At 34.1% G+C, this 26,870-nt stretch overlaps 2 protein-coding genes across 3 annotated transcripts; both read right to left on the minus strand.

The window, feature by feature from the left end:
• Positions 1-1,348: 1,348 nt before the first annotated feature.
• On the minus strand, positions 1,349-18,518 carry LOC130623405 (uncharacterized). Of its 2 annotated transcripts, none has more exons than XM_057438884.1 (15): positions 18,366-18,518; positions 17,512-17,694; positions 10,353-10,522; positions 9,738-9,911; positions 8,385-8,710; positions 7,372-7,660; positions 6,631-6,848; positions 5,111-5,379; positions 4,914-4,984; positions 4,522-4,571; positions 4,120-4,270; positions 3,448-3,656; positions 2,808-3,072; positions 2,274-2,550; positions 1,349-2,140 (listed from the first exon to the last, which is right to left on the minus strand). In XM_057438884.1, exons 2-15 carry the CDS (start codon positions 17,682-17,684, stop codon positions 2,074-2,076), a joined length of 2,709 nt encoding a protein of 902 aa, XP_057294867.1. In that variant the 5' UTR covers positions 17,685-17,694; positions 18,366-18,518; the 3' UTR covers positions 1,349-2,073. The 2 variants fall into 2 exon arrangements, with proteins under 2 accessions (XP_057294867.1, XP_057294868.1); XM_057438885.1 differs by having other exon boundaries at positions 17,512-17,691; positions 18,366-18,504.
• A 1,399-nt stretch (positions 18,519-19,917) lies between these two features.
• On the minus strand, positions 19,918-26,067 carry LOC130623406 (NFATC2-interacting protein-like). Its single transcript, XM_057438886.1, has 7 exons — positions 25,989-26,067; positions 24,841-25,054; positions 24,229-24,312; positions 22,691-22,844; positions 21,668-21,812; positions 20,902-20,999; positions 19,918-20,187 (listed from the first exon to the last, which is right to left on the minus strand). The coding sequence occupies exons 2-7, from the start codon at positions 25,050-25,052 to the stop codon at positions 20,020-20,022; spliced, it is 861 nt and encodes a 286-aa protein (XP_057294869.1). The 5' UTR covers positions 25,053-25,054; positions 25,989-26,067; the 3' UTR covers positions 19,918-20,019.
• Between the last annotated feature and the right edge of the window lie 803 nt (positions 26,068-26,870).

The following is a 26,870-nucleotide window of genomic DNA, read 5'->3' on the forward strand; positions in this document are numbered from 1 at the left end:
GGATACAAATGTTGTAATTATTTTATCACACACACACAAAAAAAATACTATATAATATTCTTTGTCCATGATTATGTCTTTGCAATCTTCCGAAATTTCATCAGCCTTTTGAATGAAAATTATTTTTTCGTTAACAAAAATTAAAGTTTGCTTCTTTATCACCTTTGTTTTAGTTTCTAAGCCTTTCTTCTCAAAGCCATTTCTATAAACTCAACTAGTTAAACAAAAAAATTAAGACAACGATACTTTTTTTTTGCTTTTACTGAGTAGTTAAATATAATTAACATAAAAAGCCTTCACTGGGAACTAAATTTACAAAAAAATTTGCGGGAAAAAACTTTCGCGTACAACACGTTTTAGACAATTTCCCTGAAGAAACTTTCGCGGAAAGGCCCCCAAAACCGCAAAACTTTCTTCCAGCGAAAGTTTCTTCCTTTAAAGTAGTGAAATGGACAAAAATACGTGACATTCGCGAAAATTAATTCTCTTTAGGTATGTTATTTTTTTTATTTCAACCAAACCCACAACACTAGCACCCTGCTTCATTTAGTAACAAATCTTTTATTGCTTTGTCCTAAAGTAAATTTGTCGCAAAAACGTTTTAAATATCTTGAGGACGTGAATGAAGAAGCTTATTTCTCGAAGATGCTTATTATCGAAGTTCAAGTTAAAAAGTTTTTTTTTGAGAGACAATCAGATTTGATTCAGGCCTCTTAATGTCTCTTCTGTATGTAGGGCAACTGCAACTTTATTCCCAGCGTCTGTTGTCTCTTTTCTATAACCGAAGACGAACATGTCTTAGAAAAGATAGATGCCCTGGGGACGAGGTTGGGGCAACTGGTCCGGTGGTGACCACAAACGTAGAGTAAAACAATTCGGGTTAAATATTTGTGCACAAAAAAATGCTTATCTTCATTTAAGGCGGATTTTCACGAAGCGAATTGAACGGCGAATTGTATCTGAGCATGCGCAGTTTTGTTTATTTTGATTTTGCATCGAAATATTCGCTTCGCTGAAAAGTAGAAACAGTTCCTACTTTTTCGCGGCTAAAGATTTCGCTGCTACTTTTTGACCAATCAGAACGCGGTTAACTAATGTAAACAATGAATTTGGCGCCTAATTTATTTTGTCGTGAAAATTAAAAAGCGAATCCGCCGTCGAATTCGCCGTTCAATTCGCTGCGTGAAAATCCCCCATAAAAGCTAAAGATCTGCTGTTACCTTCTTTATTCCACAAACTTGCTTGAGGTATGAATTCTATGCCTCGATTATCCCTAAAATATTGAGAGTTATATTTCTCATATTTCTTTTATTTGGCAGCGTGTTCGGAAGAAATAAGAACAGCCAGATTTCTGTTTAAATTTTCTTTATTCTTACATAAAAACGTGTCTGTATATCTATAAATAAGTGAGCGCTCTTAAATAAACCGAAGAACTAACTTCAACCTGTACAAATTTTCGCAGAGAATTAATTCTGTTGATTTGTGTCTTTCGTTTTCCTCTGATTGCATAAGTCAGAATGATTAAATTTCACGGATAGGCGCTGCAAAGAAGTAATTTCCTTAAAATCTCACTTGAAACTTTATGGCGCGAAAATTTGTAGGAACAAAGTAGATCAAAGTGTTATTTGAATCCAATACAGTATACATTCGCTAATAGGAATTCGAACGTATGTTTAATTTGGTTATCACCTTAACAACATTTTCAGAAAATTCCAAAAGAAGTCCATCTAAATCCGAAAAAATTATTTATCTGTTCGGAGTAGCGAATGAATACTGTAAGTAAATCGTGTAAAAATTGTAAAAATTATAAATAATTATAACAACAACATAAAAATTATACCAGTGAAATTTACAGTGTTTAGCAACGAGTAATATTATGCACGTTTTTGTTTCTAAAAAAAAATAAGCAGTTTTTTTCAAAAATGTTCTTCACTTGTTCTAAAATTTTTGGTAGAAAGTCTTAGTTTGTATATAATTTTTTCTTCAAAAAAACGTGCAAAACACCCGAATTGCTATAATTTTATTCGATTGTGTGCAAAATTACAAAGTAGTCAACTAAATAAAAAAAGGCAATTATTCTCTTGACGCTGCGACTGTGTCCAAACAGGAAGTAACGAGTGCTGTCCAACCAGTTTGATGACTGAAAAAGAATCAGAAAATCGTAAAAGTAAGATATCTTGACATTATTTTAGCTTTTCGCCAATTTTCGCCATTAATTTATAAAAACTTCAAAGTCCACGATTGGCCAACAAACAATAAATTTAAACTCATACCTGGCACCACAACCCCGACCAGTGTCGCCGTCAAAAAACTCGTAAAACAAAATCTCATCCTTCCACGTGTCGTCTTTCCAATACTTCTCGTCGTTTCCATGACAAGGACGGCGTCCATTCTCGTCAGCAATAAATAACCGGCTGAGTCGTTTAGCTATCTCTGTGCTGGCGTCTTTTAGGCGGATAAAATTACCAGAACGAGTCGGGAATTCAACTTTAAAGCTATCTTTGTAGAAATAGTCATAACGTTCCAACGCCTTCATTATAACAAAGTTTACTGAAATGAAAAACAAAATTCTGATCGCTTAAGTTTCGCTTATTCTTTTTCTTTAATTAATTTTTCAACAGTCTCAGGTTAATACAATGTTAGAGTGTCGAATCAAAGTCGTTAAAAAATCTTGATTTTAGACTACGGAGTCATTAGGTTTACTGAAGTAGAATGTGAGAGCTTTTGTTATGGACAATAAAGCCTGGCCTCTCTTATTTCGAAGTGTGTAGGAAGGATACAAGCAGGATGCGAACAAAAAATCATACCTGGCATCCAGATAGGTCCACGCCAGTTGCTGTTTCCTCCGAACAAGTTACTGTTAGACTCCCCTGGCGTGTACGGCACAGAATAAGTTTGACCACCCAGGGTCAATTCGAATGGATGATCTTTGTGATACTTGGAGAGGGAACGAATACCGTACGGCGATAGAAACTCGTCCTCGTCAAACAGGTATTTTAATATTCGTTTAAAACGATTCGGCTGAGCAAACGATAACAAATAGTTGTAATCGGAGCCAGGAGCTTTAGCCATCTAGAAACAGAACACTGGTTAGGTCGTACTGGTACAGAGGCAGCACATTCGAATTGTATTCACTAAGTTACCGCTCCCTCCTATTCTTAGTCCGTCGTACCTCAACTGTAGCACCCGCTTGTGTAACATGTAAGCAAATAAAACAAAGCAACATGTATTCCTGAAGGAAATATAGCGAATTTATAGTAAGAGGCGAAGTGCAGTCCATAAGGTATTCGTGTTCTAAGAACGCTTGCTTTTCCAATACCCTTCAAACGCCTTACACACAAATATAAAGTCGTGGCTAATTATTTTAGCGGATCGAAATATTGAATCGCAGTTGTACATTTCTGAGATTTCGCTTCTCACAATTGTTATCAACTTAACCGCACTTACATTCTCTCGTATATCCTTCCTATTAGCTAAGAACCAATCTAATCGCTTCTTAAAGCCGGGCAATTTCTTCACCACGGAATCTTCGAGTACCAACACGGAGTAGAGAGGGATGAGTCCGACCATGGAGCGAATTCGACACGTGATGGATTGGTCGTCGCATCTCATCTTGTCGTAGTAAAAGCCATCTTCTTCGTCCCACAAACCGTTACCTGCGATATACCATATTTGTCGTAATTTTTGCGCGTAAATTTTTCTCGCATTAGGCAAGATACATTCTTATCAATGAACGTATGTTGGAAGTTTAAAATCTTCACAAAATAACAAGAAATAAGAAGTAGAATTTGGGGTTTTAGACAAAATATAGATTGGCACAGCGCTTGGTTTATGTAAAAAATAAAATAATATTTCCAGGCGCATTAATTTTTGCGCGTAATTTCTTTCCTAAACTTCACGAAAAAAGGAACATTATTGCACGAATTCTCGAAAATGAGTACAAAGAAAGTTACACACTTTCTACCAGGATGATGCTACCTCAGTTTTTCTGTAAATATGCTCAAATGGTAAAAAAAATTGTTTAGCTTTCACACGAACCAAAATGTGGAAGTGCATTCTGATATTAACAACCACCTAATAGCTTTCAAGGACACAAATCTTTTTTAACAACCAACTTACCTCCCAGACCGTTCATAGCATCCACAATCATGATAAAATGCTCGAAAAATTTGGACGCCATGTCTTCATAAGTCGGATCGTCCACAGCCAAATCAAGTGCGATACCTAACATCTTTAGACTGAAAAAGCCCATCCATGCAGTGCCGTCAGCCTAATAAAGATGACGGAACAACAAATTCTTTGCATGAACTTAAAACGTTTATGACATGTGTTAGCACAGCATGGAATTATACTTATCGTTTGCACCCTCCGGTGTGTTTAGCAAATTGAGGTAATTTTTTAAGAAAACGCCTTTCTTTGAAGGTGATGTAATTGCAAAAAATAGAACTGTTTGACAAGAACATGGAAAGCTTACAAAAATTAATAACATCCGCAAGCTAGTTTGAACGTAAGAATACTCACTTGCTCCAATTCGCCGCCATTTGGGAGAGGTTGAGATCGATCGAATACACCTAGAAAGCAAAAGATGACATAAATTTCCTCACTTAAACAAAAACACCAACAACAACGGTAACAATATTTTAGCTTGTTTAGTTACATACCGCATCGTTTGGTGAAAACATTTTTTTGCTAATGGAATAATTATCTTTTTTTATAACTTTGACTTTAAAGTTTTATTGTCAAAGTTTTATTGTGAACAACAACAACAATAACAACAACGACAACGACAACAACAACAATAACGACAACAAAAACGACAACAACAACAACAATAACAACAATAACGACAACAACAACTAGCAGCAACAACAACATCGACAATAACAAAATCATCAACAACAGCAGCAACCTACCGATGTTATCAAGTCCTAAAAAGCCGCCGCTAAAAATGTTCTTTCCATCCGGGTCCTTACGATTCACCCACCTAAAGGTAAACACAAAAAGGATATACGACAGAAAAATATACAAAACAAACACAAACAAAAAGCGAAATAATACTTGTACTAGACAAGTATCATTTCGCGAAATTAAAAACAAGAAAACGTCTTACCATGTAAAATTCAATATTAACTTCTGAAAACAGCGAGCAAGAAACACATTGTCTCGACTGCCCCGCTTTCCAGTCATTTTAAACACATTGTGTACCGCCAGGGCGTGCACGGGTGGGTTGACGTCATTGAAATTAAACTCGTAAGCAGGGATTTGTCCGTTAGGCGACATATACCACTCACGTAGGAACAGGAGGAGTTGAGATTTAGCGAAGGTCGGATCGATACGACCGAACGGAACCATGTGGAAAGCAAGATCCCACGTGGCATACTAGAACAAAAGAAAAATTTTGCTTACAAAAAAAAAAATAATTCTGCTTACACTGACAGAACTTTAATCCATCTCTTTTAACCTTATTTTAACAACAACAAAATTAGTACATGCTTTGGCAGTCAAACACCCTTCCTCGTTACTTTAATAGGTTTGCCACCAAATTCCTTGATATTCCCTGATTTCATGTAGCCACCGGAGGAAGGGAGAACAAGAAAACACAAAAATTAGACAAATAAATAGTTAACACTCTCGTCCTTAAAACAATCTACAAATATTAAGCAGCTGTTATACAGTAGTCACATCCACAGAAAAATAGTTAATCTGTTTTTAAGTAAAGAAGTATGACAGTAAGCTACTTCTTATATTTAGCAAGACTAAAAGCACTCCCAAACCATTCAAAATGATTACGAAGAAGCAACCAAGCAACAAAGTGCACAGGCAAAATGTATTTTCTAAATAAAGCAAAATTAAAACAAAATGTGTCCAAGAATGTAACAAAAGAATCTTTTTTCCAAGCGTTAATCTAACAAAATTATTAAACCATGGATTCTATTCTATTTTCCACTTATACATTTTCTCTTCTCAAGCAACACTTTAAGGGTAATGTCAATAATTTTTTCTCATTCTCTTCTGATTTGCGCTTAAGATTGTTTCCTTTAGAAAGAATAGCTTTAACTTTTACCAAATCATTAAGTGACTACCTTTTTTTTGAACACAATCTTCAAACTCTTAATTACAAACCTCACAAGTTTCGTACAGAACTTTTTGTTGGATCCTCTGTCCACGATTAAGAGTTAAATCAATTTGAAAACTTTAAAAAGATTCTTGTATTAATTGTTGATCTTAAGCTGTTTAACGTAAAAATGGTCCAAGTTTTTGAAATTCTAGTAATGGACAGTTAGATGCATCTCTTATCAGCTAAGCAAACGAATTACTGAAAGTAGCTGATTTAGTAGCTGCTTTATGTTTTGTGATGCAGTTTCAACATTTTTAAGAAGATAACGATGATTACAAATGTTGACTCTACGTTCAAACAAAAAGTCTTATCCACAAGAAAAAGCGAACAAACTTGGGAGGTTCACAGAAGTTCACGAAAAAAACACTGATTAACATTAATTTAAAAATTAAGACGTGGCTCTGATAAAATTCTGTCCTATTACCTGATATTCCCTGTTTTCCAAGATTTTCATGATCTGCTGGCAACCCTGTCTACATTAAGCTACAAAAAGTTTAAAAATATGCTCTCACCCACGGATACTCCCATTTATCTGGCATCGAAATAACATCGCGATTGAACAAATGCTTCCACTCCTTATTTCGCCCATCCTTTCGACTCTCTGGAGGAGAAGGTTGATTTGGATCTCCTTCAATCCAGTCTTTCACAATATAGTGATAAAACTGTTTCGACCACAAGAGTGAAGCGTAGGCTTGTCGTGCGACTTGCTGCTCTTCGGGAGTTAACTTGGCTGAAAGATTTAAAGTGAAGTTATTATTCAAAAGAATCCTAGTAACATCTTACGAAAACATCTGGGATTTGTAGAACAACATCGACAGTCATGGTCTTTTGGATAACTTTTAAGTTGTGATGCGCTACAACTGTGATAAGTTTAATTCTGTTTGGGAATGCTGAATGAAAGTTATTGAGGGGAGAAAAATGAACACCCTAGTACAGCTTAATGATTTTTTACTCTTCGTTGACAATGTTACACTTTGCAAACTGACCATGAGCTTGGTGAAATAATCGCCTATTTTTAAAGTTGCTAAGTAAAGGATTAAATCTTTCCTTTATTGTAATACTTCTTGGATATTACAACTATCAAAAGGAACCTGAGGCATAAAATAATGTTTGACTTATATTATAAGGCTTAAAAAGTTAGTTTTAAATTTTTTAAAAAGCTCTTTTCATTCTTAAGATATTATTAAGATATTATTGTATACCCCAAGTTCCCCTTTAAGCATAACAAAAAAAAGAACAAGAGAAACACTCACAAGATACTACCTTGGAGTAAAACTCATCCGTTTCAGATTTTCTTGCCGTGAAAACATCATCAAAGTTTTCCTTGGTGAACCAGGAATCCTTCAAAGTGTCACAGTTGTCGCGGTTATCGAGTTTAACTCGAATTTGATAGCTTTCTTTCGGTTTTAACGTTAGCTCGTAATGAGCAGTCACTTTCGTACCACGTTGATCAGGATTAACCGCATCGAGTTCTTTTTCTATAATGTATCGATGAAAAGCGTCTTTCACGTATTTAGTGTACTGCTCTGTACCATACAATTTCTACAATTAAAAAAATTGAAATAAAAAATTAGTTTCGCTTTAACAAAAGTATAATTTATAGTTTGACAGAGAGAAAACCTTTGCAACTTTAACTTACAGTGGCACTTGGAATTAATATTTTGCAAACTTTATTTGTTCTGACTAAAAAAACTTTTTTAACTTATTACTTTGGAAAACAATTTGCCCCGTATAATCTTACCCAGGTAAACAATAACTAAAGATTTAGCTAAAGAATGTTTGAAAAAATCCAAAAAATCAATTGTTTATAAAAAAAAAGTGTAATTGTTAAAAGTACCTCCATCTGTTTCTTAACAAAATGGTTAAAAAGGTGTTTAGCGTAAAAATAAATCAACACACACCAGAACAAATAAACTTTATCTATCAGCCTTTCTAATTTATACGGGTACTTGGCAACTTTAAAAATTTTAATTAAAAATTCTTTTATACAAGAATATTCCATATTGTGAAATAAAAAGAAACAGAAAAAAACAACACCGTAAATTTTGCAAAAATAATAATGGTGTCACACTTATGGATACAGCTCTTTTAATAAATTTTAGTCAAAACTTATGGTGTGAATTCTTATTAAAGAGTGGGGGGTGAATATTTTGTGTCTCAATTATTTCAGTCGTTTTTATATCAGTGATTATGAATTGTTAGAAGAACATCTGCTCCATATTAAATTCACCCAACAAAAAAAGCATTGCAAAAGGACAACCATTACCTGTGAATTGGTCTCGTTTTCAGTAAATAAAAGTTCAGGTGGTTTACCATCTTGTCCTACATCCCAATAGAATTTGGATTTGTTTAGGCTCTCGTGCTTACACAACACCTCAGCATCACCTGATTTTCTAATCTGGGGCTTCATCGTGCAGCCTTCGTGGAGACAACCCCATATCCAAGTGTTTCGATACCACAGTGTGGGTAAAACGTGTACTGTGGCTGTGTCGGGTCCTCGGTTCGTCACAGTTATCAAACCTAGAACCTCATCAGCAGAGCTTTTCGCATATTCAGCAGTGACATCAAAATATTTGTTTTCGTCGAACAATCCTATAAAAATTGTTATTATTAACACACCAACTTAAAAAAAAAAATTAGTTAAATTTGATAAAATTTTACAAGGTAAGCTTCCTGAAATCAAGCTAATCAGCTCTAACAATCAAAAATTTAGGGGAAAAAATGTACCAAAAAATGTTTTGGGTGTCAAAAATTGAGCATTAGAAGGTGAGCCAAAATATAGATCTATGTTTTCTATAGTTTAAAGGTTAAAATCTACTTCACAACAGACCACTCAAACTAAATTATTTTTGTACCAACCATGGACAGGACTACACAAAGAAGTTGTGAGATGGGCTTAAGACTTATTTGTATACCAAAAAAGTAAATAGAGTTGATAAGTGTAGAGACTTGATAGTTCCTGGGGCAAAGCCCAGAGGCAGACTGAGTAAGACTTGGGAGGAGGTTATAAGAACAGACTTGATGCAGATCTAACACAGCCTAGATCAGATGGCAGACATGGCGCGTGGCCTTGTGGTTATGGAGTTCGCTTCGTAATCACAAGGTCCGTGGTTCGGTCCACAGCGCGGGCATGTTTAGCAAGTGCCTTTGCCACAGCTACGGGTCAACCCATACCATGTGAGGGAAATTGGGTAGGTATTGCCGGTGTATACTTAATGTATACATTCAGAACACAGGACCCACATTGATAACAGTGTTTCCAACACTGAAGTGGCTATCCTGTATAAATATTCGGAATAATAATAATAAATAATAATAATAATAATAATAATAATAATAATAATAATAATAATAATAATAATAAAAAGATTGGAATAGTGTCATTAATATACCCCGTCCAACCTATGCTATCATGGAAAATGGATGTTAAGCTGAGGATGATGATGATGATGATGATATATCATATGCATCTAAGATTAATTAAACTTGATTCTAAAAACGTGTTGCCTATTTCTTACATGGAAAATTCACAATCATAAACAAAGGGAGAGTTAAAGTAAAAGAAAGCCAATTGAATTCAAAGTTGTGATTAACCATACTGAAGGCTGGCATTACTGACCTGTATCAAGCAACTCGAACTCAGGTTTATCAACACCTCTACTGCGATTTTCATTCACCAGCCAAGCATAGGGATACTCATTTTGTGGATACTTATACAGGGCTCGCATGTAAGAGTGAGTTGGAGACGAGTCTTGATAATAATAGAGCTCCTTAACATCTTCGCCATGGTTGCCTAGAAAAACGAGTGCAAGTAAAATTAAGTTTAGGTTCAACTAAAGCTTCCACTCTATAATATATTCTAAATGCAGTCTGATTTGCCCCTCTTTGCTAACTAGTACTGGAGAAAAATGCATGTAACACACAATGATATCACTTGATAAATATATGGTCATTTTTCAAGCACTTTTAGATTTTCTCCATTTTAAGCTGTTTTCACGATTTTTGCTAATAATTTTTAAAATTTGCAAAATCTCGATATCCAACAATGGTAGAAATGGGAAGTATATTATAAAGTATTTAAACAGCGAAAAACATGAATCAAACGTTGTATCATAGCTAGACAGAAATTTAACTTAACCTTAAAAAATTAAGTAAAATACATTACTTATCAAACAGTTTAACAAGACTAACCTAAAAATTATCTGATAAACCAGATTGCATTAACAACACTTACCTTCTGAATTAATTAAACCAAAAAGTCTTTCTTTTAATATAGAGTCCTTTGTATTCCAAAGACTCAAACCAAAACAAAGACGACATTGCCGGTCTGTAAACCCAATCAACCCATCTTCACCCCACCGATAGGCTCTTGACCTCGCATGGTCATGACTGAAATACTCCCAGCTACAAAAAAACAGAGCACAAATTCTTAAACACAACTTCCATGCATCAAGTACTGGGAATATGGAAAGTGGAAAAGATTCTCAATGTATATAACAGAAGTAAATTTTTAAACAGGAATACACCTAATAAAATAAATAACTGTAAGTATAAACAATGTTCTCTTTTCACTTCTTGTGTATAAATTCGGTTCCCTCATTGAAATAACTTCTAATGGAAGCAAAAGAATTTTTTTGGTATGGTTATATTGAAAAGAGATCTGGAAAGTCTGGAATTTAACTTCAGAATTGTAAGAGACTTTTTGGTTGGCTAGCCAAAGAAGTAATTCTTTTGTCTTGTCGATTTAGATAAAAAATTATGTTGCATGGGACCAGTTTAAGAAGTGTTTCGTTGTTGTATGGTAGTGAGACATGGGCAGTGGAGCATAAAAATCTTGATCATATATAGAAGGGAATGGTTAGGTTGATGTGTAGGGTTAATCCAGTGCTATCCGTTATTTCTCAATTGTAATTTATTCTCAATTTCCACTTTATTTAACTCAAACCAAACATAGGATTAAAATCTTTTTTAAAAACATGATAGCATGTGTTCTTTCTCTTAAATAGAAGTATATATGGATATCAAATTTTTATAGATAAGGAATCCGTAACTGCTTGGCAAAAGATTACGCAAGACATTGCATTGGGTTATGCGATAACGATCTGCTGTTGTGAATTAAATTGTTTTAAAGCATCTAAGAAGATGAAATTATTTCTTTTCCGAGCTGCTCATGAGTCCCAATCTAAATCTAATAGTCACCGCTTTAAATTTTTTATTACACACTTATGTATATACAACACCAGTTAAGACAGAAAAAAACCCAGAAGTAAATTAAACAGAAAATGCAGTTGTGTGGAAACCTAGCTTAGAACAGTTTATCAAAATAATGAAGTTTTCAGTATAGCAGCGCTAAGAAAAATAAAAAAAAAATAAATAAAATAGAACTCTGATTTAATTAAGTCTAATTTTTCAGGCATTTTAATTATTCATAATCTAAAGGAGTGAACAGCAATAATATAAAGAACTAGTCGATAAGGCCCGTGGAGAAATCCACTTAGGCAGAAGCGCAATGAAAAATAGGTTGTTTTAGACGTTTTGCTGACGTCAACAGTGCATATCCTAAAAAAATAGTTAAATTTAGTTTGTTCCTTGATTGTAATGTGTAGAGGTTGAAACGCTGATCAAAATAATGTATAGGATCAGGTTTTTGATGAGCGGTTAATGAGATAAAAGGGTTTAAAAATTTTGCTGATGTCAGCAAAATCCCTACCCTTTGTAGGTTTTTTGATGACGTCATCAACCTGTCCATTTCGAAACGGATTTGGTAACACAGGTTTGGAAAACTTACCCAAATTGGTCCTAGGTGGTCCCTAGTTACCCACGCGGTGAAAAATAATTGACGTCACCACATCGTTTCCAAGTTATTTAGCCTCAAAGTTTTAGGTGCACTGTAATGGCTTCATTAATTCAATATAGGATATTGACGTTAAAGTACTGTTATTGACATCGCGCCGTTACGTCAGAAAATTTAACATATTAGACATAAGTTTTTTGGCAACATCAAAGGAAAATGACGATATCCACTTTGCCTGTTACAAACAGACACAGTCTCTGTATTATTATAAGAGATAAGTAGTTACTATTTCCATTAAAGAGAAATTTCTTAAAAAATAACTTGGTTTATTATTCGCATGTATATTTTTAAGGTCATGGATAAAAACTTTCAATTCATTTTAATTTTCATGTTTGACATAAAAATTAAAGTAAAAAAGCAGAAAAAAAAGAAAATGCACTGCTTTATAAATAAATTACTTTGTACGTCTACCAAAGACCATAGCTCTAAACATGCACACAAATACAGGGTGGTGAGTAGTACAGAAATATAGTCACTTGTCACGTGATTAAAATAAGCCAATTAAAACAACATAAAGAAGAAGCGATACCAAACAACAAACATAATACACTGCAGGTAATCTTTCTTTTTTCTAGGATTATTTTATATAAAAGTTCTGTTTTCCAGAAGTTATTGCTATGAAAAATGGCTATATTCCAGGGTTTTCAGATATACAAACTCATTCTTTTTAAATTTTAGGGCATCTTCAGGCAAAAACTTTTGTTATATATATAATACTTTTTTAAAATTAACTCAGTAAAGCAATTAGGAATTACAGACAAACAAATTGTGGAGAGGGGTTATCCTAAGCCAGCACAGAGCAAAAGAGGTTTAATTGTCATTTTTGGTATACAACATCATACGCATGGAATGCAATTTGTAAATTTGGGAATGGATCAGGATGCCGGGTAAGAAAATAATTAAGTAAGGCAGGACAGATAACACATGCTGCTAGTAATCATAACAAGGTAATCACACCAAAATGCTTGCCCAAGGCAAAGAGGGTAATTTCCTAAGAGTATGCACGTTTTGGTTGCCCCTCACAAGTTTATGTCCTCATGGATCATAATATTGTGAATGGTTTCCAAGGCATGACCCAGATCTCTTCATGCATGAATTACATACTCATATCCTCTATTCACGAGGTACATTTCACAACTAATTATACATTTAACTATCACTTGTAATTAATGATTAATTATTTAGTTTATTAATTATATACTTTTTTAATAATTTATTCTCATGCATGAAGGATATTGTTTCTTTTCCACTTCAATCACTGAGGTACACTGGTACACTGCACTTCACTATAAACCGATAATCACATATGGTGTCGTCTGCACCCAATAAACATGTGTTATCAATAATCATGAGCTAAAGGTGGAATGCACAAGCTGGTCCAGTATTGGCCCAGTGTGTGTTACAACATAATAATAATATCAGGATTCATTAAAGGGCCTCACACACGCATCTGTCCAAATGTTATATGGCTGACGTAGGAAGCCCGACATCCCCAAATTTCCCCAAATTAGTGTGGGTATTGGAGGAAAAAGTCAGTCATTAAGAGTACCGACTTATATGTGTCAACAACATACATACATACAAAGGAGCCTAGATACACGTAAAACTGTACAATAGCTATAAAAAGCAAATAACAGTCTATAGCCAAAATAAACACAAAGTCATAATACTTGACATATAAAAAATCCATATTACGACACGAATTGTGTACGTAACCACAGGACCTAGTCTAGCAATTATAATACAATAAATAACAAAGATCACTCTGTAAATTTAAATGGATCGAATGTCCCACAACTTAGGCACGTCATTGAGGTTGGCCATTTTAGAACACCACTGTGTTAACACTTTATTGGGAAGATGGATATATCGACGATAAAAGTCGCTGGACCACCTGCCTAAGATCTTAATGGCAGAGTCTGGAATACCGCAAGATGCTGTGGCAGAGGTCCCACCAATCCTAAAGCTTTGCGTATTGAGATCGGGCCCATTTACACTAATTTTTACAAAGGCAGAACCTAACTTCCTAGTAACAAATTCGCCGTTGGAGAGAACAAACCAAGGACCCTGATGAGTACCTCGGTACGCAAGAAATTGCGAGAAAGCTTTGACAGGACACAAATCACCCTTAATCCTCCCAAACCTAATTTGAAATGTTTTCCTAAAGGGATCTGTTTTAGAACTTTTGATACTCATGTAAAGAGTATTGTTGCAAGGTGAGAAGCTAAACTCGGATGGGGACAAGTGAATATTGCGATCAAAATTGGTTTTGGAAGGGCAAACATATTCCGAAACTCTTAACAGACCAAAGAAGGCAAACAAAATAAGGCATTGCCACATAGCTTTGTCACAAAATGAAAAACATGAATTGTTGATAAATCTTAGCATTTCATGTAGGTGGGAGGGCGTGATTGGCAGTCTCTGGCGGCTTACAACATTCTCAGTTCGCCGGATACCCCTCATTACGTAGTACAATTTTCCCATGTCAGATATCTTTTCGGAAAATCCACAGATTAGACTTTGGTACTGTATCCCGCACAAGTACACCTTAATAGTAGCATATTTGACCCGCATTGACATAAAAGTGACATAGAGCTGAAGGTGGGATTCAATGAGCCGAAACAATCGGATAGAGGCGTGGTGGCAAAACATTCTGTAGGATGAGAGTCCAGAACGGTAGGTAAGTCGGGTGTTTGGCGATAAAGCAGCATCGAAGAGGTAATTCATTGTCACACTAAGCATTCGGAGATTGACGAGGGGATAGGAGTAGGAAGCTCTTCGGCGTATGGGCACTGCTCTTTGAACTTTTTGACCTGTAAACGCGAAAGTAGGTCTGCATAAATATTAGAAGTGCCACAAATGTGGCGCATCAGCAAATTTATGTTGTGATTTGTCGTAAAATAAAAAACAAGCGAACAAGTTTCATGATGTGCTCACATTTGCACGAACCAGTACTCCATATGCGGACAATGGCCTCGTTGTCTGTAAAAATGATAACCTGGGTATCAGACCACTTCTCACCCAGAAAGGATAAAGTTGACTAAGGGGTCGTCTACAAATTTCGTATGATATTTTATACGAATATATACGAATTTAATTGCTTTTAATTCGTATAAAAATCGTATACAATTCGTATAGTGTTAAATAGTTATACGATTTTTAAAAAATCTAATACGAATTTTATACGATTTTCATACGAATTGTCATACGAATTATATTCTCTTTTATACGATTTTCATACGAATTGTCATACGAATTATATTCTCTTTCATACGAATTGTCATTCGAATTATATTCTCTTTTATACGAATTTTCATACGAATTATATTTCGTTTTTACACTTTTAAAATGCGATCTAACAAAAACACTTCTATCGCCATTTTTCGTTTTTAAACTTTTAACATGCGATCTAAAAAAAACATTTCTATCGCCGTTTTTCGTTTTTCAACTTTTAACATGCGATCTAAAAAAAACATTTCTATCGCCGTTTTTCGTTTTAAAACTTTTAAAATGCGATCTAAAAAAACATTTCTATCGCCGTTTTTCGTTTTTCAACTTTTAACATGCGATCTAAAAAAACATTTCTATCGCCGTTTTTCGTTTTTAAACTTTTGAAAATGCGATCTAAAAAAAACATTTCTATCGCCGTTTTTCGTTTTTCAACTTTTAACATGCGATCTAAAAAAACATTTCTATCGCCGTTTTTCGTTTTAAAACTTTTAACATGCGATCTAAAAAAAACATTTCTATCGCCGTTTTTCGTTTTTAAACTTTTAAAATGCGATCTAAAAAATATTTTATTTTGAAACTCATATACGAATTTAATACAATGTCAAACGATTTTCTTTTTTTTAAAACCATACGCATCTAATTAAAATCTCATACGAATTTTTTGTTAAACTCGTACGAATTTAACTCATACGAATTTAATTTAAAACTCATACGAATTTAATTTAAAACTCATACGAATTTAATTTAAAACTCATACGAATTTAATTTAAAACTCATACGAATTTTACACGAATTTAAAAAAATTTCATACGAATTTAATTACTGTATGGCAAAAGAAAATTCGTATATCATATACGAATTTTTTTTATACGAATTGCTACGAATTTTGTAGATGACCCCTAAGACCCGATTGGGATGTAAAACTAATAATTTGCCCAATAATAAGACATTTAACAGGAGTGAAAACAAAGGACTTAATCGGAAAAAAAATATTGAGTACTTGGCTGAGAGGGCCTAAATGAGCAACGGTGCCCTGGGTGGTTTTTAGAGCAATGGGGGCACTTGTGTGAAAAGGGACATGTATTGGAACATGACATGCCTCTATTGAACCGCCAGCACACCCTGGGAGTTGATGGAAATCGGACCTGGTGGAAGCCGCTTGCAGGAAAATGCTGGGAAGCATTCCGAAACGCGGGGCCTAACCCACCTGCACTGGAAGACCGGGGGCAATTTGTAGCAAATTGTCCTTGCTGATCACAACTAAAACATGCGTAAGAAGTTCTTGTGGAGGTGGAGGAGGTGTACAACTTAGTTAACAATGGAGCCCCTCTTAAGTGTTGGGTAACGAGCAAATTGTCAAGTTGGTCCCATCTCCTCAGAGAATCATTAGTTAACTTCAGCCGATGCAGTTTGTTGAAGGCACACACAGCGGAGAAGACGTATTGGTTGGCAAACTGGGTGACTAGAGTTTGATAGGTGACCAGCTGTGTGGCAAGATGGGGATAAAAATAAATAAGGCAACGTAGATAGTTGCTCCATGCCAGTCACCAGGAAGCAAAGACCTTAATCCTAGACCTACCAGAGACATTCCTGCTTAGTGAGATTCGGGGGACTGCATCTGCAGTTCTGACATTGAGATCGTACTCGCCTCGTCGTCCGGGACAAACGACGAATTTAAGGATGGTGGGAGGAGTAGTTCCAAATTAACATACTCCAAACGCTTAATTTTCTACAAAACAGCCTTAGGTACTGCAGGCGGCGAAGGTACAGAACATTGGGCTTGGGGGGATGTGAGAAGACAACAAAGGGCCCTCAATGTGCACAGCTTCATCTGTAGGCTGAGGAACCGCAACAGCATCCGCGCCATTAATCTCCAACAACCTCAGTTCTTTATGGCTAAAATTGGACTGACCCATGTGTCATGTATTTATTGACTTGTATTATTAAGCGAGGCAAAACAGATGCATGTTGACCTGCGGCAACTGAGACAATGCTCTAAGCAGATATAATCCAACATGGCTACCTATTAACTGAATCAGAAGTGCCTTATTCTTGAGGTACAGTACTAGATCAGAGCCCAAGTGGTATCTATCATTATACAGGACAGTTAGAAGGTATACTGAAGTCACCACAATTAACATGAGCTAAATATTCATTTAGCTCCATTTACATTTCTTGCATTGAAAATCGATGTTTATTATTATAAGTTACAAATATAGAAAAATTTTAATTTTATGACAAACATCTAATAAACACACAAACAAACAAACTTCTGTCTATGAAAATTATCATTCAACTCAATCCTTACCATTCTCCATTAGGGGAATAATCCTCTCTTACTGTTCCCCATTGTCTTTCTGATAGATATGGCCCCCATCTTTTCCAATTTTCTTTTCTATCATCATCTTCTTTGAGCCTTGTTATCTCAACGGCATCTTCATTCCAGAGCACAGGCCAAACACTTTTCTTTTCATCACTCATTTGTAATCTACTATATACAAATCCATTAAGATTATGTTTGAAAATAAACAATGGATCACAACAGTCAAAGAAACGCAAAACTAAAACATTATATATATATATATATATATATATATATATATATATATATATATATATATATATATATATATATATATATATATATATATATATATATATATATATATATATATATATATATATATATATATATATATATATATATATATATATATATATATATATATATATATATATATATATATATATATATATATATATATATATATATATATATATTAAACAGAGAGTTGTCTGTACTCTTGCTAAAACCCTGGAAAAAATATGTAAAAAAGAGGACAGAATTTCGAAGATTTCAACCAAAACTCTTAATAAAGAATGCTGTTTCTATCTAAGTAGCATGCACTCTGGATCAATTGTCAGTTTTCACTGCAAATGTAACACTTAGGATCTTGGTTATTTAGTTAGATTCAAACTCTTAAAGGGTGCTAATTTTTGCTGACGTCAGCAGAACCTCCATATTTATGACATTTTTGGTCATGGAGCAGATTGTGTCATAATGCAAACATTGTGAAAAGTGCAGCTAGCGCATTTTAGATAGATAGATGTTGTTTTACTTGGTCTATACACCCTTGCCAAAGTAAAACTTTTACAACCTACCCTCTTTGGCCAAGTGATGCTGTATGTCTATTTCAAGAAGGAGCTAAAAAACAAAAAATTCAATAATTTTTCAAAAAAATAAATTAAATCTAGCTAATTTGCTCTGTAAAGCAATGCTACAAAATTGCACTAATTTTTTTAAAAACTGTAAACATTATGTGGGCATTGTCAGCATATTTTCCATCTGCCTAAATCAAAACTAGCATTATATAAGCAAATTTCCCAATATGATGCAGCGTTTGTCATTTGTAAGTGTGACAAAAAGTAAATTTGAATAAAATGTTTTAGGTTTTTCTAAGAGATGCTACATCAGAAAGAAACTAATCATTATCATAACTGAATTATTTATCCACACCACATATATTTTCAATATAGGCAAAGTTATTTTGAATTTATGGTTGAGGGGAGACTAAACTTTAAGAGGGGTGTGGCTAAAATTTGAGAGGGGTGTTGCTAAGACCCCTCTGCATAATATGCAAAATTCATAAAATATAGCTAGCTAGCTAGCTTTGGCTAGCATTAAGCTAGCTAGGATCAGTTGACAGCACGGTATTGACACGTATTCTTATCTCCCCTCAGCTAGCTAGATGTTTTGTTCCACCACGTCCTTCTTCCACACAAATCCAGACAAAAAACAACACAAGACCTCTTTGATCCTCCGAAGTTCTGGTGTGAAAAATTGCGCCCACTCAAAAATTAGGGCGCTAAGTGAATGTAAGGCAACCTCGACCCATCTCTTTTTTTATCATCAGCCGTGCGACCAAACTGCTGTGTGTGTTGTGTTACGCTCCAAAAAAGAAAAAAGAAGAAAAAAATTGTTAAAGGAAAAATAAGGCGCTCTCAAGGATGTCAGGGATCGCGCTCGGAAATAAAAAAAGTATTTGCAAAGCCCCACATAGATAGAAAGGATAATCTTTCTAAGCATTTATCCTAAGTTAGAAAATCACATCATTGGATAGCCTAACAGCTGTGTTTTATGTTAACTTGTTCGAGAGATGAGCACGCACTTATCAGAATCTTTTTGCGGAATTATTGATTCAGTAATTATTTTCCTTAAATAGCATGCTATTACTAAAACTCAGGCCGACTGTTCTTATTTTTGAGCCTCTTTCAACCTCGTCTGTTCTTATTTTTTTAAATAATAAAAAACAACTTTGAAATTTATCCTCACTTACGGTTTTTTTTTCTTCCTAAAATTTTTCAAAATTCAGTGTTTTTCGAGCTATATACATCAATTTTTTTTCTCAAACCAGCGCAATTTGATGGTATTTGACAAAAAATGGCTCAGTGAACGAAAACTCATACCAAGCATGGCGATTATATTCAAACTTTGATTTTTTGTCGACTACTGTTTGTACAAAACTGTTTTGAGTAAAATTTTCTTACATATTTAAACTTTCTTGTTTGTGACAAAAATGTCACAGAAAACAAAATAAACGAACTGGACAAGGTGATGTCAAATCTGACCTCGGGTTAATGATAGCAAACACAATCTCGATAAAAGGGAGAAAAAAATAACGATTGGAATTTTGTCTAAAAAAGAAAGTATTGGTAACAAAAAGTTACTCTTTAAATATATTGATCAAATAACTGTACATAAAAAATATTGTAGATACAAAAACAGAAAAAGATATATACTCTATGATAATGGAAATCATCTACTAGTTACAATAACATCTATAATATCTCCATCATCTAAATCCAGATCAACCGGGTTGCTATTTGGGTCAATATTATCTCCATCAAACTTGAAACAAGTTTTTCTCGCTAATGTCTTTTTTTCTTTGCAGTATGTTTGAAATAGTTTTTCCAAAACATCATTCTAAAAGTTTTTAAAATGTTCGTGAAAAGACAGAATGCGAAAAATAAATAACTCTTATATTAATATTAATCCCACAAAAACGAATTTGATAACTATTCCAGTAGGTTTAGAAAATTGCAAATATTTACGGGATAAATATTCGTGAGTTGTCAAACCATTTTTTGAAAGGAACGAATCTGTTTTGGAATTGGAGGTGTTTATAAAAACGGTAAAACGAACCTAAAAAAGAAATATTTTTTACCAAAGGTATCAAACTCAACAAACTACCATTCACAGGTTGAAACCGTCTACCCTCCACAAGTTGTAACGGTCGAACTACAGTCTACAGGTTAGGAAACGTTGAAATACCGTCCACATGTTTGGAAACGTTGATATACCGTCCACATGTTTGGAAACGTTGAAGTACCGTCCACATGTTTGGAAACGTCGAACTACCTTCAACAGGTTAGGAAACTTCGAACTACCGTCCACAGGTTAGGAAACGTCGAACTAGCATTTTGTTAATATGATTTTTTGGCTGTTTAGTTTCCACCGTTGTATTTTACAGACCGGAATATACCATAACCAACTTTATGGTTTTCTTTTTTTAGGATTTGTCGTTAAGAATATACTCCATGTTAAAACATGGGTGCTTCCCTTCTGACTCTGCAAAATTTCGACCTTTCACCTAACTACTTATCACAGGCTGCAGTCTGAAGGGAAAGAACGCCCTACCTTTGAAATAGTGTAAGCGTCTCTTTGTCTTCCTTGCTGTAATATAACAGATATCTTCTCCTCCTCTATTTCAACAGAATCCAAATATACAACGCACTCTACAAAACGAAGCAACAGACAAGGGTGGAATTGAGCATGATACAAATCGGTAGTTACAAACTAGGTACACCCTGAAAAGAGAACACTTTCATAGAATTCTTTTATAGGGTTTTGTAAAATTCATTCAATGTTCTTATACAAGCAAGCAAATAAAAGTGTACTGAAAAGTACTGTAAATAACCAAATAACTGGCCCTGTCTATAATCACCCTAACTGCCACAGCAGGTTGTCACTGAGGGGTATTTAACTAAATACGAAATAACTATATCTGAGGTCTTCTATTTCGATGACTTGCATCAGAAAGCAGTTAAAATTAGTTGCTTTTTCTTTTATAAGAAAATGCTTTATAAGAATATCAGGATTGGATTTCAGCTTTAAGCAATAGGTTTTTGTTAAGAATAATAAAATTAAAAAAAATAATGACCAGCCTGGTTAGAAATTTGGTATTCTTATAAAGAAAAACATGGAAAGTGTTTGCTGTTGTTTTCTTCTTGTGAGTGAAATTTAATAATTGAATTTTTCACCCAGTCGAATAAGCGCCAAAGTCAGGAATACTGGCCTGGGTGGCTATTCTGTCATTTATGAAAGAAAAATGTTTAAATTACTTCAAACTCTAACTCATGTTAAGTATGTTGAGGCTAAACAACACGTGATGATGACAACGTACCAATAATATCAGCAACTGTTTCATTGATTGTTTCTAACGTGTCTGTAGGTTTTATATTGCAGTTCGCCAAACTTAACGACACTCTTTCAACAGCCACATTTTCCGACGTTGCGATTTGTTCGAACAGACTCTTAAGAGGTTCGCTCTAAAATAAATATACATATAATGCTAAAAACCTCTGAAACACATAGATTTGTTTTAAGAGTCATTAAACGTAAACTGATACGAGGTTCATGAATAAGAAAATTAATGATGCACATAACATAAAATTGTCTCACTCAGACAACTGGAAAATGCCACATAAAAAGTTCTCTCAGAAATACACTTGAAGATTATCCAGTTAAAAATGATCCTTTTAGCAAAGATCTCAGCCATTACGCATGGAGTAAAGATCTCACATAAGTTAAAGAGATGCACAACAGCTTTATAGGTAACAAAAACATATGCTCAGCATGAATGGCAGTGTGTCAACTTTCTCCACTTTATGGACGCAACAATGAGAAGTCACATTAGGCATAGAGAAAAAACAAAAAGATGAGATGCTATATGCTGATGCAAGCCATACAAGATTATAAACTATATTAAGTGTTATATTAGATTTTCTAATTCTTAGTGTTATTAATAACATGGCATCAACCATGTTGTCTGACGACTTTTCTTGATAATTTTAAGACTTTTGAGGGTTTTTTACTTAGTATTTGCCATATTTCAAGCTTGTAAAATACACAAAAAGAAAAACCTCTAGGTACAATCAAGGCAAATATATAACAAATAATAATTATATAAAAAACACACAAAAGTTGCAAATATCTCCGAAAAAATTGCATGCACAGCAGGCTACGAGAGGCAATGTATTATAAAGATTTAGACAGAAGACCTTTAGAAATATTCAATGTTTTGGCATTTTCAGGGGAAATAATGGATATATTCAAAATGTTTATTTTATTTTAAGGGTTGGGAGATAACTGTGATAATGTAAACTTTCTGTTAGTACCATGGTGAAATAAAAATACAGTGACTTACTCTTGAGATTTCATACTTTTTAATGATGCCATGCAAGCGGACTTTTACTTTTTCTGATCTGTCTTTACTAGGAGTGTCCATTAGTTCCACTGAGAGGTTTGGTGATGATACAACTTGCTCTTTCAACCTTCGTAAGAGGCGCTCAGTGGGATCACTGGAATTAAATTAAAAGTAAAAGAGAAAATGTCTCTTTCACAAGTTTCCTTTATTAAAAAAATTAAGCCAACAACAATTTTATGGAATTTACACAGTAAGATCAGAAAGTTTCGCAGCAAGAAAGTGTCTTGAATCAGCCCAACCACAAAATTTTTGGTATTACGCAGGAACAAACTTTTGTGGATGGCCGATTTTAAGATATTTTGACGGATAGAGTCTGTCCAAAAAATTTGCAGGAACAAACTTTTGCGAGAGAAGAAAAAATGAGGGTAAAATTTTTTTATTTATATTCTTAGTCAATCTCTATAACAGTGTGTTTTTTATATTTATTAAATCAAGCAAACAAAACAATTTTTATTATGATGTGTATATAGCTAGCTATGTAGTTAAGAATCGTAGCTAAGAATTTATCTGGAGATAACTTATCGTGTTTTAACTGGATAATGTTTTATTAACATAAAGTTCTTGTTTTGATTTGATTCTTTCATATGCGCCCTCACAAAAGCACAACTCATATTTGGTTTTTCTTTTTGCATATTCTTTTGAAATAAATTCTCACGTGCAGAGCATGACAGCTTGCATACAAAAATATGTATTTTTTTAGAAACCAGCACATGTCCAGAGCAATAAAAATGGTTAAAGAAACTTTAAAGCATGCAGAAGTTTGATATTTAAATAAAAGTTCAAAATCTCTTCACCTTCAGGTTCTATGTATTGATTGTAGTACCTTATATAGATTTTACCAGGTACCTAATTTTCAAAAAAAAGTGGAAAGTCAATTAATGTTTCCAAATAAATTATCTAAAAATGGTTCACAGGAATAAACTTTCACGGATGACAAATTTTGTGGAATTAACTTCCACGGATGACTAAACACGCTAGGCCAAAACAAATGAAACCACAAAACTTTCTGGCCGTAATACTTTCTGACCCTAAAGTATCAACATTATTCCTGCTGGGGATGGTTTTGACTTTTTTCTTTCTTTCTTTAACTATTTTTTAAGTTACAAGCAAAATACAAGCAAAATTTTTATAAAGCTTTTGGACTTTTTAGCATATATATATTGTTACATCATTTTTTAGTTTGAATTAGGCTGTCATATTTAATTTAAAAGTTCCTACACTGTCAAATGCCACATTCAGGATTTTGCCAGTGGTATTTCAGTGTTTTAGTTAGATAAAATTTCTCCAAGGACGTGGAGGCCAAGTTAGGTCCTCAACACTGCCATAAAAATTAATAATTGCAGCCATATCACAACATTTTTTAAATTAGTAATGATAAAAAATTTAAAAAAACTATTTAACAAGAATGGTTTTCTACACAATCAATTGTAGTTTACAGTATAACACATCCAAAAATCGCAAATTTACACCACACATACTGTGAAGGACGTTCATCTTTTGAAATTGGGATCTTCTTGCAAGGTGGAGGTGGTGGGGATGGTGAAAATAGATCTGCACCTAACCTATAAAATAATACATGCATCAGTGAAGAGGTGTTATATTTATATATACAGCTTACATAATGGAAGACTGTATTGTTCGCTTCTGAATTTAAATACGAAATAAATCAATTTCTAATACCTTGTATGTATATACAAAAACTTGACTAAATAATTTTAGTAAAATTAGCGATTTCAGTCTTTTTTTTCTGTCGCTAAATTAGTTCAAAGAATATTTTATTCTTTGAACATGCAGCCCTGGAAAAAATATTTAGGGAAATGTTACTAATTCAACAGTAAAAATTTGTATGGATACAAAATTGTTTTGACTGGCATACAAAATGTTTTAGAAAGAAATATTTCTGGATTGTGCATGCACAAAAGCATTTGCATGATGCCAACAACAGTTAATACACTTGTGACAACATCATAAAGAAATCCTTTAAACTTAAAAAAAGGATAGTGAAGAAGTCCATAATGTTTACCTCCTAACAAGCTAAAAAACAAATGACTATCATCTAAATAAGCTCATTTGTTCAGCCATCAACATACCTTTTATCACATTTAATTTTCATTGACTCAGCATCTGAAATGTTATTTAATTCTTCAGTAACATCTTCATCATCGCTTTTGCTTGATGCTGAAGAGGACGACTCTGACTGTGATAATATATCTGTCTTTGCTGTTTTTGGAGCTTTAAACGTTAATTTTAACTTGTTTCCATAGCTAAACAAACCACTATCACTGTCCTCATCACTACTCATATCTAAAGTCACACAGGTGAATGAGTTTTCAGCGAGCTAAGTTCATAGCAAAACTTTTTTTTGGACGGGCGGGTTCGCTTCACAATACGGATTGTCATAATGTAACGTAATCATGTTTTTGTAGTGAAACCTTCATAAATACAAGACTGGATTTCTTAAGGAATTCTATTTTTTTGTAGTTAAATCTTTAATTTTTTTTAGAAACTGCTTAATTTTTGCCATTTAGTGACATTTTAACGCCGTTTTGCTTGTAAATTCTGGTTAATTAAGATTTTTACTGTGAAGGTTTGCCCGTGAAAAGTCCACTTTGTACCTCAACGGAGAGCATGAAGGAGAACATTCCAACCGCAGGAATTCTGTGAAAGTGTGACAAGTTTTTTGTTGGTGTCCCAACTTAGCATGTTGTAGCTATAAATAAACATTGCATTACCAGCACCAGGAAGGATTCTGATCTGGGAGGGACACCTTGATTGGAGTATTACTTTAATAAAGGTATTAATCTTTATCTCAATCAGTTGTCAGTGTATGCAACAAATTCTTATATAGATGGTTTCCATCATGACGTTATATATTTGTTTAATTTCAGTGGTGAGCTCTTTGGCTCTGTCATTTGCATGGTTGGGAAAAAGGCGCTAAGATTTGGTGAAGTAAGGTCTTTTACTAGGATTTCTTTCCACAGGAACATTGCAAATAATAAGACTGTTCACCCAATGCCTCTATAACATAGCTGATCAAGATATATACCCCAATATGTATGTTATACCCTGATTGATATCCTTCCCGTACAGATTACTTCCAATTTGTGTGAAGCACGCAGAGATGTAAAAAACAGAAAAAGAAGAATGAAAATGCCCAGCAAACAGAATCAAATGGTTCAAAGTTGAGATTAAACAGCTATATTCGTACATGCCACTACTGTAACTTCAAAAAGAAAACCTTAAAATCATGTGTTTACATCCACTGACTTGGCAAGCTGTATAACAAAAAAATTTAGAATGCAAAAACATTGAAGCATATTCTCCTGCAGCTCTGGCCCCAATGTTTGTTTTCCGCCAAACAAATACGACATTTTACAGACCAGTATAAGAATGGGTTTCGGCTTTCCACCCCTTTCCCTGTTTGTTTTGTTTGTTTTGTGACTTTTTTATTCCAAAATATGGTTACACATTGATTTAAACCCGTCCAATAATTGGAGTGTTCTATCCAATGAAGTGTTGTATTAGCTTACTTCGAACTTTCAGCCGCCTTTTCTACCTAGCCTTCCTTTGCTTTTGTTGATCGGGATCGGGATTGATTAAAAGATACCTCATGACACGTAAAAAGACGTCGGTAGATGTGAACAAATTTTAGCACGATGACCAATATTTTTTTCTAACTGAATTTCGACTAACCATTTTTGCTGATTCATTGACTTTCAACTTGTTTTTTTGTAACATTCAGGCATATGTGATCTGAAATGCCACGTGCATTTTTGCTTAAAAAGCAGCAGTAAATTTTAGTTGTGTCTTAGGATCCTCGCCTAATATGATCAGTGCCTTAGTTAGATCTTTGCTATCAGTGTATTCAGTTTCAGGTATACCGCATTTACGAACTAGTTGTTCATGTTTGCTGATTATAAAATATACTGAGCATCCTCTTCTTAAATGCCTTTGCGAATGTCTTCTTGGGCTCAATTAAGGCTTGTTAGATATAATGACAAGGATAACGGATACAATGACGAAGAAATGGTTACTAGTTGAACATTTTTTATCATTTATTTATAACGACTATTTCCCTACGAGTTCTGTTTTAGTATTTTATTAGGACTTGTATCAACAG

The sequence above is a fragment of the Hydractinia symbiolongicarpus genome, chromosome 13, assembly GCF_029227915.1.
Source record: "Hydractinia symbiolongicarpus strain clone_291-10 chromosome 13, HSymV2.1, whole genome shotgun sequence".
Lineage (NCBI taxonomy): Eukaryota > Metazoa > Cnidaria > Hydrozoa > Anthoathecata > Hydractiniidae > Hydractinia > Hydractinia symbiolongicarpus.

Excerpts from the sequence above, each read along its gene's own strand:
- LOC130623405 (XM_057438884.1), bottom strand. The coding sequence starts at position 17,684 with ATGAGTGATGAAAAGAAAAGTGTTTGGCCTGTGCTCTGGAATGAAGAT. Across the intron at positions 10,523-17,511 it reads TATTCCCCTAATGGAGAATG|CTGGGAGTATTTCAGTCATG; the intron begins GTAAGGATTGAG and ends GTTTTTTTGTAG. Across the intron at positions 6,849-7,371 it reads TTACTCCAAGGTAGTATCTT|CCAAGTTAACTCCCGAAGAG; the intron begins GTGAGTGTTTCT and ends TAAATCTTTCAG.
- LOC130623406 (XM_057438886.1), bottom strand. The coding sequence starts at position 25,052 with ATGAGTAGTGATGAGGACAGTGATAGTGGTTTGTTTAGCTATGGAAAC. Across the intron at positions 24,313-24,840 it reads AAAATTAAATGTGATAAAAG|GTTAGGTGCAGATCTATTTT; the intron begins GTATGTTGATGG and ends ATTATTTTATAG. Across the intron at positions 21,000-21,667 it reads AACAGTTGCTGATATTATTG|AGTGCGTTGTATATTTGGAT; the intron begins GTACGTTGTCAT and ends TTCGTTTTGTAG.